This window comes from Antechinus flavipes, chromosome 2, assembly GCF_016432865.1.
Source record: "Antechinus flavipes isolate AdamAnt ecotype Samford, QLD, Australia chromosome 2, AdamAnt_v2, whole genome shotgun sequence".
Classification (NCBI taxonomy): Eukaryota; Metazoa; Chordata; class Mammalia; order Dasyuromorphia; family Dasyuridae; genus Antechinus; species Antechinus flavipes.
Window position 1 is genome coordinate 549,818,563 of NC_067399.1, and position 15,775 is coordinate 549,834,337.

The following is a 15,775-nucleotide window of genomic DNA, read 5'->3' on the forward strand; positions in this document are numbered from 1 at the left end:
TTATTTTTAGTTTTTAGATTTCCTATTTTTTGAGGGCAAGGGATAATAGTAATAAGCACAACAAAATAATGACATTCTATGCAGGATTTCACACATCAGAAAAACAGATTTATCATATTGTCTATGAAAAGAATATAAACCATACCATCTTGAAAGGTAATTTGAAAAGGAAGGTCAAAAGTATTTCAGCTAACAGATACTTCTGATAATCACCAGAGAAAAGGAAAACACTTTCCCTTACCTTCCCAAGTAAAAGTAATATAAGAGAAATGAGAAATTGAGTTCAGTAAGTTCTTAGTACATGAAAATACATGTAAAGTTAGGTTCAGTTTCATTTTGATCTAACTAAAATTAGTTCTCTGGTAACTGGGCAAATATCATTTTTTCAGGAATTATAGTCATGTATTATGTTACTACAAACCGTACAAATAGTTAAACCACAAAAAAGTTTTTTTTGAAAGATGAATTATTCAAACCTTTGCTGTGTCCTTTTGATTATACATTTTTTAGGATGAGCACACAACTAATAATTTATTTCTTTTGAGAAGTGGAATTAGAGGGAACCATATCATCCTTTACTATATAATCTGTTTACTGAATGTGACTTGGCTCAAAAATTGTTTTCATTCAATTCAGCAGTTCCATTTCCATTAGCAAAATACAAGCAAAATCTACTCGCCAAATCTGAAATTGTTATTTCAAATCAATAAGCATTTTGGGAAACATAGAATTTTGAACACTAAAGTATCTTAAATATTTTCCATTTTTTGAGAACATGTCTATAAATTGTTGAATAGGTTTAGGTCGATTTTTATGTTGTATTTTAAAAATACTTTTCTGTTTAGAATTGTTACTAAAATTGAAGGTCGAAGTTTTAAGATTCTCTGAGATTGTTATACTCTATTTCCTGAAAGCACCCCCCTATCCCCACCCCTGGTAGGTAATTATTTCCTCTCTTTTTTCACCTTCATCTCAAGTACCATTTTCTTTATAGACAAGCTTTTCCTAATTCCCCCATTCTTTCTATTATTATATATTTGGGGGGGAATACATGCCATAAAGATTATTCATTGTAACTCCCCATTGAAATAAAAGAAGCCCTGGATCACTCACTTTTTCCTTTCTTTCTTTCTTTCTTGCTTGTTTCTTCCTTCCTTCTCTCTTTCTCTCTCTCTCTCTCTCTCTCTCTCTCTTTCTCTCTCTCTCTCTCTCTCCCTTCCTTCCTTCCTTCCTTCCTTCCTTCCTTCCTTTCTTCCTTCCTTCCTTCCTTTCTCTCTCTCCCTTCCTTTCTTTTTTTGGTAGGGACTATTTCACTTTTGACTTTTTAGAGTTAGTGCCTACTGCAGTGCCTAATAAATGTTTGTTTCTTGCTTGATAGAATGAGATACAGCAAAGATGCTTCACTCAAAGATGAAATTTTTGTAGCTATTTATGTCAGTGATATTCCTTCAACCTTCTCAGTGGTAAAGACTTCACTACAGGAATCACTATGGTGCTAAACAGCAAAGATGGGGCCAAGATTCCCTAGCCTCATCACAGGGTGATAATGGGTATTGATTTTTTTTGGAAGCAGGAACCAAGCTGGAAGGCCAAATCTCCCATGCTACAAAAGAAACAAAGGAGAAGTGCATTCATAAGACCAGAGATGCCATAAAAGAAATGCTTCTGAATCTATCAATTATTTCATTTTTCCACTTACCAGTTCTACGTAAAAGTTAAGGAGGAGCCAAAACTTAGGAAGGAATAAAATGGCTAATTCAGTCTCCTTAAAATGAAGTAAAAGTGGGCGAATAAAAGAAATTTCTTCTGGAAACTCTATAAACCATGATTACTTCAAGTGTCATTGTAAAGAACTTTACACTGAGGTAAGCTTACCTTGTGTACTGAAACCAGCAGTTGTGTTTTGATCCCCTAAGCTAGATTCAGTTACTTGCTGGTCTAGACTGGTAACCTACAGAAAGAAAACAAAAGCATCATGTGTTTGATTTCAATGAGTCTCAGATTCATTAATAATCATAACTGAAATAAATCATCTAAATGGCATATTGACATCCAATGATATAGGCTCACATTAAAGTTTTGTTCAATTTGTGACATTGACACATCCTCATACATTTCAATCTTTTCACCCAAGGGGATGGTAAGGGTGTGAAGAAGCATTAGTCCAAGGTCATTCCTGATCTCCCTAATCAAAAAAATATACTCTCCCACAATGATCCCTGATTCTTAAGGAAAGCATGGCCCAGTTAGAGAATATACAACAATCACTGAAGAAGAGTGCCTTATAACCCCAGAAGATCCCATAGTTTTTTTTTTTTTTTTTTTTTTTTGGACAATCATTGGACCAATTCTCCCATTCTTTCTTTACTGCATTCTCAATTCCACCTAATCCTTTTATTTAAATAGCTGAGGAATCAGTCTTCTGATTCTAGGGATTTTGAACATTTATACTTCTGGGCAAAAATAATTTATATCCTTCTTTTCCCAAAATTTTATTATCTCATTGTACTTATTCCTAACTTCACCTTATCTCCTTTTATCTAAAAGAAATATTCTAATGTTTTTGAACCAATCCTGTAACTTAATTGATATAGGAACCCTCTAATGATGAAACTTGCTACTAAAGCAAACTGGCATTTATTTTGCAATTCATAGTTTTAGAATTGTTTTAGCCATTTTGAGGTTTAATCACTTTTCCAGTGTCATATAGTCAGTGTGTAGCTGAGGTGGGACTTAAATCCAAGCCCAATTCTATCAACTATACCAATCTACTACTCAATGAGAAGATAAGTGTGATTCCCAACTTCAGCATAGTAGAGTTTTCCTCTCTTTTTCTCCCTCCTTCTCTAAGAGGAATCTGCAATCTTTGAATATCTTTTAACATGTAAATATCTATAGCTCTATAAAATAAAATGTTATAACAACCTCTATATATTATTGATTAATATATTAATTAAATACACATTAAATATATGTGTGTATATATTTGCACATATAATTATTTAAAGATATTAACAGATTACAATTAGGAATATATCTATATATGCACATACACATATACATACATAATTCTTGGTGAATACATTTGTTTCTGGGAAGATCCACATTTTAAGGTATTCTTGCAAAACTAGATAATACTGCTTCAGTGTATACATGCGATATATGTATACAAGCAAAATCTATTTTAAAGTGGACCCAAATATATTGTTATTGTTTATCCATGTAACCCTCAGTTAGCAAAATAACCCCATTTTTGAAATCCTAAGTGATTTCAAAATGGCTTAGGGAATTCAGCTACAAATAATGAGCTGCTAGGGGAAACTGGGAGAGGTGAATTGAGCCCTAGTGTTATAGTTATATTTCAACTCAGGTAATTAGATTTCTGCCTATCTATATGTCCCTTGCCACTTTAATCAAATAGGTTATTTTTATTTCTGTTCTTTAAACTAAAACTTTGCATAAGTACAAGTAAAAAATGATGGCAGTGTCCTCATCATTACAAGAATATGTGAGATACTGTGTTTGAAACAAATCTGAGAGTTATATAAAGTTACTACTTAATTCAATTAGCACTTATTAAATGTCTGCTATGTGTTACAGACACAAAGACAAACACAAAATAGTCTCTATCCTCAAGGACTTGATATTCTATTAGGAAACTATTCTAGCTGCTTTAGCTCTAGGGAGAATTGAGTGATCATCTCCAATGCAAAAACTGCTCAGCCTTCCTTATCTGCAAACACATCAACACTGCCTTTCCTGGGTTCAGCCCTCAGGAGTAATCACAGCAACACAAGCTAACATTAATATAGCATTTTAAGGTTCATAAAGCCCTTTACATAAATTATCTCATTTCAGCCTCAAGCCAAACACAGTGCCTAGCACAGAGCAGAGACTAAAAAATTGATTGTTAAAAGAAAGCAAAATAATGAATAGAAAATAAACATTCCAGAGAGCAATAATCAGTAAAGCAGACTTACTCTAGTCAAGTTCGGGCTTGTCATGTTGCCATAACCTGTTATTACATTTTTCTCAGTACTCTAATTATGTTTTTGGAAATTTTGTCAATGTTTTCTTTTTCATATTGGAGTATAAAGCAAATAATAAACATTTGATGTCTTGATCTATAGCGGAGGGAATTAGGTAAATATCAATGAGTAAAAACGTTTTTTTCTCTTAAATTTCTTTTTCCTTTTCTCCCTTCCTTATTCTACATTAGAGAAGACCACACACACACACACACACACACACACAGAGAGAGAGAGAGAGAGAGAGAGAGAGAGAGAGAGAGAGAGAGAGAGAGAGAGAAATGTGTACTTTCTCTGGAAATGGATAGCATCTTCCTTCATAATTTCTTTGTAACTTATTTGAGTATTTATAATACTCAAAATAACTTAGTTGTTGACAGTTATTCTTCAAATAACTATATCCAGTGTTCTCTTGGTTCTGCTCATCTCATTCTTCTTCATTTCAAGCTTCATTTTCATATTTTTGAATCAATCTGCTCATTATTTATTACAGCATGGTCCTATTCCATCATAGTTATAAAATACAACTTGTTTGTCACTTCCCATGATGGGTATCCCCTCAAATTTCTAGTTCTTTGCAATCACAAAAAGAATTGCAATAATATTTTAGAAAATATAGATTATTTTCTCTTTTTACTATCTGGAAACAGACCTAACAAAGATATAGGTGGGTCAAAGTGTATAAACAGTTTTATTACTCTTTAGGCTTTAATTAATAAGATGCTTTGCATTTGCTTATAAAGATTTGAATCAATATTCATAAATATTCTTCCCGGTAGTCTTTCTCCAAATCACAAAAAAAAAATCACTACTATGAGAGACTTATTCTTTTTCATAATGTTCTTCTTTTCTCTGTCCTCTCTATCCTGTTTCCTGGCCCTCCATCACCATTATTAGTTTTTGGCATAGCTCCTTTGAAACCTAAGGTTTGAAAAAAACTCAAACAACTTCTTTTTAATAATTATTATAAATAAAGCAGGAGTACCAAAATAAACACTAAGCCAAGGTCTGGAATGCATTAGATGGATGCCATTTAAAAGAAAATAAGGCATCACTTTGGTTCCTCAATAGCCACATAGTGCTTAATCCATGTTGATTACAGTAGATGGCAGATACTAGAAATGATCATCAATCACATTTGAACAGGCAATAGTCAAGGGCTTAATTTTAATTTGACCCTCCATAAAACTGAAAGTGACATTACTATATGAAATCTATTGGGAAAAAAGCTTTTCATAAAATGCTAGACCTCACAGGGATGAAAACATCTAGTCCAGCTCTCTTCTTTTCAGATGAGAAAACTAAGGTTTAGAGAAGTTATGTATTTGCCCAAGATCACACATCTGGTTGGCAGCACAACTGGGACTGGATTTGTGTCATGTGCTTTTTCCATTATACCATACAGGATTTTAGATTAAAGTACATTTTTAATCAAAAGATGAAGACTAAATTTATTTGTCAAAAAGTTAAATTGGAAAAAAAAATTAAAACCAAGCCTCATACACAGAGCTACAAGCAGTAGGAAAGATGGTGGCATAAACATTCTAATGTAGATGTCACATAAATAACAAATATGCCATGCTCTTGTGCTATTAAATGGAAGGAATTTTATTCATAGTTATGCTACTTTTGTCAGCCATAGTAATAACGACAGAATAAATTGCCGTGTAAACTTGTTTTCTCCTACTCAAGGGATGATGGAAATTTCCTAATAAAAAAAACAAGAAACCATGAAAATTATTCCATGTTTCTAAGTTTATGCCAAACTAGTATTTGGGTCATGAAGAAAGTCTGCAGATTTTTGGCAATCTCAGGAAATATACACTAAAAATTCTCATTCCCAAAGCAGAACAATGTACATTTTTAAGTGCAGATTTTCTGAAATTGCCAAGAATCTGCAGACTTTCTTAACAAGTGCAATCTGTATAATTATGCTCTTCTCTCTCTATTTGAGGATTAAATTCACTTACAATCTACAGGCATAAATATAATTTAATTGAAAAAATTAAGTTATGTTATTGGAATATTAGGAATGAGTTTTTGAAAATGGTCCAGACTAATGAAAACTTAATAAATATTTTGTGACAGTGAGAAAACAACTCCCTAGCTGTATCTTTAGGAAAGATGTCTATGTCTCAGGGAATTTGATCATGGTCAAATCACATTCAAGTCAAAAACAATGTTGACCTCTGCTCTTCTTATCCAGTAATTCTTCTCTTTGTAAAATAGCTGCAAAGACTTCTTGTATTCTCTCTAGTTGTTGAAGAATACTGGTTAAAAAAAACTCACATGAAGAATCCTGAAAACAGAAGCTGACCCCCACAAAAGCAACATTTGCCCCAAAAGAAAACAAAATTTACACACAAAATATCCCATAATTCCAGTGTAAATTATAAATGACTTGGACCACAGCAATGGCTTGCTGCTTAAGAGTGCTATCTAAAGCCACAGGAACATGAAGAATCAGCAGAGTAAACATGAATATGAAAGAAATGAGTATGTTCAGTATAGTTGAGAAGTATATCTATATGAATATAATCAATTCTAAAAATAATTAATTCTTAAAAACAGGATTTAAAAAAACTATGACTTTTTTTTTTTTTTGTATTCCAGGATTAGCTCTAAGAAGCAGCTCCATTTTGCATCTCTCTCTAGCTTCTGTACTACTTGTATTCTTTCATTCTGTCAGTTTGTCTTCCTCTCTTTCTAAAAATGACTGCTGACATGTAATTTATGTGCAGTTTACACTAGCAAGTGGAATCAATTAACCTTCTGCTTGTCTAGGGGGAAAGGACTTTTGCTTTAAATGGGAACAAATCTTTAATGTTTAGTCAGGTCAGAACTCTTGGTCTACCCCCTGGGGAAAAATACAGCTGGTGTGGACTCCCATTTCATTTTGTAGAAGGTAATAGATTTCATTGACTTTGATATACTCAGCACTGTCTATGGCATTGAAAAGTGGTCACTAAGCCATTAGGACCAAAAGGCAAAAAGACCCAACAAAGAGTACAGCCAAGTCACTGAGAAACTCTCAGCAGGTCTGTATAATTTGCTCAGATGGTCTCTTTCATAAGAATGAAAAAAAATAAGCAGTATGCAGAAAAGCAATATCTGCACCACAATATCTCCACTTATAAATCCTAAAATTTAAACTTTTTCAATGTTCAAAAAGATATAAAACTCATAAAAGATGTTATTTCAACAAAGCCAAATCATAGAATTTCTAATCTTTTCACAGATGATTTCAAAAAGCGCTTAGAAAAAAGGAATATGTCCCTAGAGCACTCTATTCTTTAGAAAATACAATTTATGCAGCTAATATAGGACAAGATATTGATGAACTAAATTCTCCTCAAAGCTTAAATAGTGTTAAATGATACCCATACTTCCCATAGTAAAATATTCTCTACTGGGAATACCAGTAAAAAGGACAAGGATTTCCTATTTTGTATTTATATTCACTTTCTTGGAGAAGTCAAAATTATCTATGAGTATCAAAACATTAATCTTTACTATCTTCATGCAACATAAATATAATGCTGTCACATGAAAACACCAAAAGTGAAACTTAAATAAAAACGAGAAATTTTCTAATTATTATGATGATCCAAATCATTCCCTAATTTAGGAGGAAAATAATGTTTGCATTTAATAAAATCAGTAGAACACCAATATGTGTTGCTTGCTACACTGTATACTGGGTCATCTCAATCTAGGAAATAAGCCTGATATAAACACAATGACATCAGCAAGAGATAGTAAAGCTATAAAAAAAAAACCTTTAATAACTTACCAGACTATCTTTCTAATGATTTGTTGTCACTGGCTGTTGTTTTAATATCACTTAAGAAGCTTGAGAAGGTATTTCCACTAAAGTGACAACCCTCAGCTACAACAAGAGCAGGCTTTTCATTTCTTTTTTGCAAACCAGAGAGGAAAGCTGGATGTTATTTAGACCCTAATCTGACTACAATAGTAGTTTCCCTCACTACAATCATAGATTGTGAAAAATATTTATTATCTCTTTTAGAATTTTCTAAATCTGTCCTCCTTGAAGGTTTTCAGAGAATTCAGTGAATTAAGAATGTGGATATTCGCTGAAAAAAATGTAGTTCATTAGCATCACATACCCACATAGTAACCTACAAATACTGCTGCTACTATTACAGAGTTTAAATCCCCTTATGTTTACTACCTGTGTGACTTCTTGCAAGTCACTAAAACTGTCCAATCCCTAGTCTTCTTCTCTACAAACTAAAGAGGCTGAAGTACATGGTCACTGAGGTCCCTTTCTAGCTTGACACTTGATACTCACTAGCTGTGTGACTCTGAACACATCACTTAACCTTGATTGACAGAGAAGGGAGAAGATGGGGAGAGAGAGGGAGAGAGAGAGAAAGAGTAAAAATAAGAGGGATGGAAAGGAAGAGAGAGAGAGAAGGAGAGAAAGAGAAGGAGAGAGGGAGGGAAGAAGGAGAGAAGGAAGAAGGAATAGAGAGAGAAAGAGCGAGGATGGAGGCAGAGAGAATTAGAATGAGATAAAAACCATTTAAGGAGGACCAGATAAGTGACTTGTGTAGTTTTAGGCAAGAGTATGTGTATTTAATTACAAGAGCTGTAATTATAGTTTTATTGTTGCTGTTCAGTCAGTTTCCAACTCCTTGTGACTCCGTTTGGGTTTATTTTTTCTTATTTTTTTGGCAAAGATACCAGAGTGGTTTGCCATTTTCTTCTCCAGCTAATTCTATAGATGAGGAAACCAAGACAAACAGGATTAAGTAACTTGTTCAGAATCACACAGCTAGAAAGCATTTGAGGCCACATTTCAACTCAGGTCTTCCTGACTTTAGGCCTGGTACTGTATCCTCTTTATCATCTAGATGTTCTATTATTATAGCTACTTTGTCCCAAAATTAGTAACAAATAGGTTTGCGGGGGAGAAAGGAAAGAAATTGTCACCCAAATCATTTTTCATTAATACATCAAGGACCTGTGATTTTGTTGGAATGAAAACTTAGAATTTAGATTAGAATCTGTCTATAACTGGGAAGTAACTAGAGGAGAATTGCTTTACATTCAGAATGGTAAAGGAACTGACTCATGGTCTTATGGCTAGACTGTCTCAGAGGCCAGCCTCTGGCTTTATCCCAGGTCCAGAACTTTGTTACTCTGCACCATGAAGCTTCAAGAAACAGAATGAATATCATTTCTCTTTCTGTGGCTAAATCTTCTTAGTAACATCTATATGGCTAGGTAGGTAGCTTGGGATAGTGGGATAGACCTCTTCCTTGGTCTCTCTTTCATTTCAGATTATTGTGTAAGAGAGAGAAGGACTTAAGACCTTAGGGAAAAAGTGGTTAGTTCTGAGTCTCACTGAAAGTCCATGGGTTTGTGCCCGAAGGCAAGTGAAAAATAGATGTGAAGGGACAAAGAAACACATTTATAATTCAGGTTCCTTGAATTGTGGGATTACAGGGTATTAGAAATAAGAATCAGTAGATAAAACAATATAACAAAGAAGTCATGGTAATTAGGATTGTGTATCCTCTACATCTTGAGAACTAAACTCTTTAAATTTCCTTAAGAAAAATGGAGATATTTTTATTTATTTTTAAAAATTTTATTATTTAAAACTTAAATACTAAGAAAACAAACAAAATAGAAGACAAAGAAAATGAAAAAAAATTGTCATGTACCCAACAGATATTCAATGCAATTCAATACACACACACACACACACACACACACACATACACTATATAAATGTTGGTAACATAGATGGAAAATTGACATATTTCTTCCTTTAAAGAATATATCATTAGCTAAAGAAGATAATATGTTTATAGATAAATACAGTACAAAGCAGAGGTGAGAAAGGCAAAAGAGATAGGATAAAGTTCAATTAGAAACATTTAGGGGTTATATGTGAAAACATAAGTAAGGGAGATTTCATGGTGGAGATGGTACCTGAACTGAACTTCAGGGAAAAGAGGCTTTTATGTAGAGATGAGAATGGAGTTCTAACCAGGAAGAGTGGAATTTATTTTGAAGAGCATCTCAAAGATGCCCTGAGAAACTAAGAGTTGCTGTGAAAATATGATTTCTAATTCAAAGATTATTGATGTGGAATTTCATTCAAAAGGTTTAAGAAGACTTCTACTCATTACAAGGGTTGTGTGTTTTGTTTTCCAGTGGTGGTGGAGAGAAGCTGAGCAGGAAAGAAAATAGATTAATTTAAAATAATACAATTTAATTTAAAAACACAAATCTGCTTTATTGAGGGTGGGGAAAGACTCCTAATTCCATTGTTTACTGTTGCTAAGTGTAATAGTTCAATAAAGGAAATGTTACCTGCTGCCTTTGGTGAAGCCCTTTAAGCAAAGTTTGACTACCCTTATTTATGAGAGTTTCATCTTATTCAAAAGTGACCTTAACCCAGCTTACAAGAAAGTGTTGTTACAGTAATCTTATAAGTGGACATTTAACTCAAAGTATCAAAGCTAAGTCACTAGGGTGGCTCAAGATAGACAAAATCATTGGAGATTAAGAGGAAAATGGATGAGAAGAAGGTTGTTTCTTTTTTGGTGAGTTTATTTTGAAGATATGATAACATAATATTATATAATTTATATTATATCATATCATATGATATAATTAAATATGATCCTAAGTCAAAAGCACAGTTTTATAGCCCTGTCGGCATAGTTCTAGATTGCTCTCCAGAATGGCTGGATCATTTCACAACTCCACCAACTATGCGTTAGTGTCCCAATTTTCCCACATCCCCTCCAACATTTATTATTATTTTTTTTAATTGAAAGGTGTGAGGTGTTACCTGAGAGTTGTTTTAATTTGCATGTGTCTAATCAATAGTAATTTAGAATATTTTTTCTTATTAACTATAAATGGCTTTAATTTTGGCATCTGAAAATTGTTTATTCATATCATCTGACCATTTATCAGTTGGGGAATGACGTGTTTCCTTATAAATTTCACACAGTTTTTTTATATATTTTAGAAAAGAGATCTTTATCAGAAATACTGGATGTAAAGATTTTTTTTCCCAGCTTTGTACTTCCCCTTTAATCTTGTTTTCACCTCTTCTTCTATAATTTCAGAATAATTTTCTTTCATTATTTCTTATATTATTGTGTCAAGCTTCTTTTTCTGGTCATAGCATTCAGATAGTACAATTATTCTTATATTTTCTTGATCTGTTCTCCAGATTTGTTAATTTTTTTTAGTTTCACCTTCTCTTCTACTTTTTTTTCATTCTTTATATTTTGTTTTGTTATTTAGTGGTCTCTTATATTTTCACTAGCTTTCCCTTCCCAATTCTAATTTTCAAAGAATCATTTTCCTTTTTAAGACTCTGCATCTCCTTTTCTACTTGGTTAACTTTCTTTTCTTACTCTTCCTCCTTCTATTTCTCCTCCTTTTCCTCCTCCTGTCCCCCTCTTTTATTTTTAAAGTCTTTTTTGAGTTTTTCTATAAATTATTTCTGGGAAAGTAGCTATTCAACATTACTCTTTGGGGTAGAAGTTTTTTTACTTTACTCCTGTGAATATAAACTCCAATCTTCCCTATTTTCATAGTATTTATGGTTGCTTTTTTTTCCCCTTGAACTCTCTCTCCCTCTCTCTCTCCTCCCTTCCTCCATCTCTCTCTGTCTTTCTGTTTCAAATGAGAACTTACTAGTGTAACCACATCTTGGGATGGGGAGATGGCTCCTCTAGCTTTACTTCATCTCTCCCCTCTGACCTGGAATCCCAAACCAAACTCCACACTCTCCTGTAAGTGGCCATAACCCCACTATTTTTGACCCAGGCCTGGGTCTCTGTAGCACACCTGGGCCTTGCATTTTCAGCCATGGTTCCTTCAGCTTTCCCAGACTCAGATTTTCAATTCCCCATGCTGTCAGGGAGATGAAAGTTTCGATGGTTGTGGCTGGGGCTATCTCTGAACCCTGCTAGCTCTGTGCTTGCTGTTCAGCTTGGAGATGTTAATACATCCTACTGATTAAATCTCCATCCTGGAATCTTTCTTCAAATCTTACCTGGTTGTCCATAGGGATCCCCATTCTGTCCCAAGTCTTATTTGTTTTCAGTTGTCCATATTTGCCCTGAGGTGTAATTTTGTTTTATTTGTGGGGGAAATCTAGAGATCCTGGAGTTTATTGACCTGGAATCCCCCCTAATGTGGAAGTTTTGTATATGGGAACACTACAATCAAGTGTTTCACATTTCACATAGGTCCATGAAGTAAGACCTATTTTGTAGGTGGCTTCTTGTTTATGAAACACATGAAAAGGGGTACAGTACAGTGGAAAGAGCTCTGTATTTGGAGAAAAAAAATTAAACTCATATCCTAGCTTTGACAATACAGTATGGAATTTTGAATGTGATTACTTATGTTTCCTTTTAGTGTTACCTTTATTTAAACTGCAATCATAAAATATATTGCTCCTTGGCTTAGCATTTCTTACTCTGCATCATTTCATCTAAGTCCCTCCATATTTCTCTGAATTCTTTATATTCACTTTTCTTTCAGGTACCATCATTTTTCAGTTACCTCGCCAATTAATGGGCACATATATAGTTTCTAACTTGTCACAGATAATGATGGTTTTATTGGCATTTTGGCACAGATGAGTCTTTTCTTATTATCAAGAGTTTCTTAAAGCTATCATTCCAGTAGTGGAATCTCTAAGTCCATGAGCATAATTTATTTTTCTATGCTACTTAGGTTACATTTAGATATATGTCATTTGTTCATGTTTCCTTTATTGATTACTATTTTATTTCCTTATAGCCTGTAAGAAGATATTAACTAGTTTTACTTTTTTGCATTTATTTATGAGATTTTCATGCTTCAGGCCAATTTTTGTAATGTGATAATGAGGCCAATTTTTATAATGTGATAAAGAAAAGTAAGTATGCTCTTTAATGTTTCCATTTAATAATTACCATAGGTCTAGCAAATCTGGTTTTTTCTCAAAATTCCACTTTGATAATTTTCTTCTTATTTGCCTGTTAGACTTACCAAGTTCTAAAACAGAAATGTTAAAATTACAAGGTTTTTTTATTTATTATAAAAGTAATTTTGTCTTTAAATTAGCTTTTCCTTTACATACTTTTTAGGTGCTATACTATCTAGTATACACATATACATATACAAATATATATATATGTACATATAATAAATATTGATATATTTTCAATGATAGTTTAAAATAATGATTTCCTTGTTTCTCAAAATTATTTTTTACTAGTTAAAAATGTTTGAAATCATGTTTGACATGCCTCATGTTCTGGATTTGTCTGAAGCATCAAACTTATTAATATAGCCTCTCACTTTAAGGCTCCACAGAGTGTTCATATTTTATATAAATACATTATATATTTATAATTAAGAGATAGTGAGTCTGTCACAGTGGAAAGAATCCCTTATTTTGAGTCTTGAGTTTAGCATCACGAAATCTGAATTTGAGCTGTGGCTCTGCCACTAACTGCCTGTGTAACCACAGACAGTTTCCTAATCTGTAAAATAAGGAGATTTGACTAGAAAATTGACAAGATCCCTTCCAAACTCGGTATCTATGATCCTGTAAGTGCATTTATTTTAGGCACCAAATTTCTAGATTCTTGAACATTTATATAGCAACAGCCACAAATATACATATATATTTTGATACTAACAATTACTAGTTATCTAAATTAGGATTGTATAGGGAAAATTAAGCAAAACTCACTTGAAATAATTGTACTTTTGGAAATCTGCTCTCTCTCTCTCTCTGTCTCTCTCTCTCTGTCTCTTATATCTTATACAAATTATAATATAAATTTTCTCATCAGTAGAAATGTTGATATTCCACTCCTAGATTTTTTGACAGGATCACTGGACTTATAAATCAAGATAATATTGTAAATGTAGCTAATCTAGTATTTAACAAAGCTTTGGAGACAATATCTCATGCTATTGTCATGGAAAAGATATAAAAGACACAGGCTAGTGGGCTATTCAGTTAAATGGCTTTGGCTCAGGTTGGATGGCCTGGTCCAAAGAGTGGTAATTGCTAAAATAAGGTCTCCAGTGGAATGCCATGTATTACCTGAGAAATCAGGGTTTAACTCTGTGCAGTTCAATATATTTTATCAATGAGTTCTACAACTATATGAGTGGTTTGCTTATCAAATTTACAGATAACAAAGATAGGAGGGATAGCGCTAAAACATTAAGTAACAGATTCAGAATTTTTAAAAATACCTTTATAGGCTAACATTGTCTGAATCCTCTAACAAAAATTTAATAGAAATATATGTGAATTTTTTATATTTGGAGGAGACAAGGCTAGAGAATAATTCCCCTTAAAAGGATCTGGGCTTTTTGGTATATGGCAGCCTGAATATGAATTAGCCTTGAAATATGGCTTTCAGTTTTAATTAATGACTTATTATTTGCTAGATACCATGTGAGGATCGAGGAATATAAAGTCAAAAGTGAAATGTAATATATCCATATATACACAAACACATCCACATAGGCTTCTATTGATAGAGTGAGGGAGAGGCTTGATAGATAGTGGTAATTATGAAAAAAGAAAGAACCAATAAAACATTTTTTGCAACACATACAAAAAAAATGCCAGAAGATAAATAGATCAGTGTTATCTCTCCATTGAATTATATACACTTATACATACATTCCTTTAAAAATACCATGCAAACTGAAGTTCTATTTCTTATTCAAATATGTTTTTTGTTCTCTTCTTGTATGCTGAAATGTTTATTGGTAATAAAGTTTAAATAAAAAGAAAATTAAAAAATAAGGCAATTATGATATATATCTCAATAGTCACTAAATGATATTTTGATTCAGAAATACTAGCACTAAATATATAACTCAATGTGCTTCCAATGTCACATGCTCTATGAGTAGAAAGGAAGAAAAAACTTTGCCATTGGTCATTTTTGTTAAGAGGTTAGAAATCCTATGAGAAATGATGAGCAAACTGATTTCAGAAAAGCCTGGAAAGACTTACATGAACACATGCTCAATGAAATGAGCAAAACCAAGAGAACTAGTACACAGTATAAGAAGATTATATGATGATCAACTGTGATGGACTTGGCTCTTTTCAACATTGTGGTAATTCAAGGCAATTCCAATTGACTTGGGATGGAAAATGCCATCTACATCCAGAGAGAGAATTATAGCGACTGAATATGGATCAAAGCATTGTATTTTCATTTTTTGTTGTGTTGTTGTTTGTTTGCTTCCCCTCCCTTTTTATGTTTTTCTCCCTTTTGATCTGATTTTTCTACATAGCATGACATATAAATATATTTAGAAAAACTGCACATGTTTAATCTATATTGGATTGCTTGCTGTCTTGGAGAGATGGGATTGGGAGAGGGAGGGAGAAAAATTTGGAACACAAAGGTTTGCAAAGGTGAATTTTGAAAACTATCTTTGCATGTATTTGAAAAAATAAAATACGATTGCAAAAAAAAAAAAAAAAAAAAGAAAAAGAAAAAAAAGAAAGAGAGAGAGAGACCAGAAACTAAAAAATGTTTATCTAGGAGATTTCCTATTATGTCAGACACTGAAAAACTAGGCTCAATATGAACTCTACACATTTTCAAAGAGCTGTCACATATAGTTATGCAATAGTTCTCATAAATCCTAAGAGTCTTGGAGGAAAAGTATTAATGTTCCCAGATACTGAAACTTACACACATAGAGGA

At 33.0% G+C, this 15,775-nt stretch overlaps 1 protein-coding gene across 1 annotated transcript in view; it reads right to left on the reverse strand.

The window, feature by feature from the left end:
* The window catches only part of ENTREP2 (endosomal transmembrane epsin interactor 2), a 597,828-nt gene that overhangs the window by 13,591 nt on the left and 568,462 nt on the right, over positions 1-15,775 (reverse strand). The window contains exon 6 of the mRNA XM_051973800.1: positions 1,876-1,951. Within this exon, the coding sequence (XP_051829760.1) occupies positions 1,876-1,951 (76 nt within the window). The remainder of the gene's footprint in view (positions 1-1,875; positions 1,952-15,775) is intronic.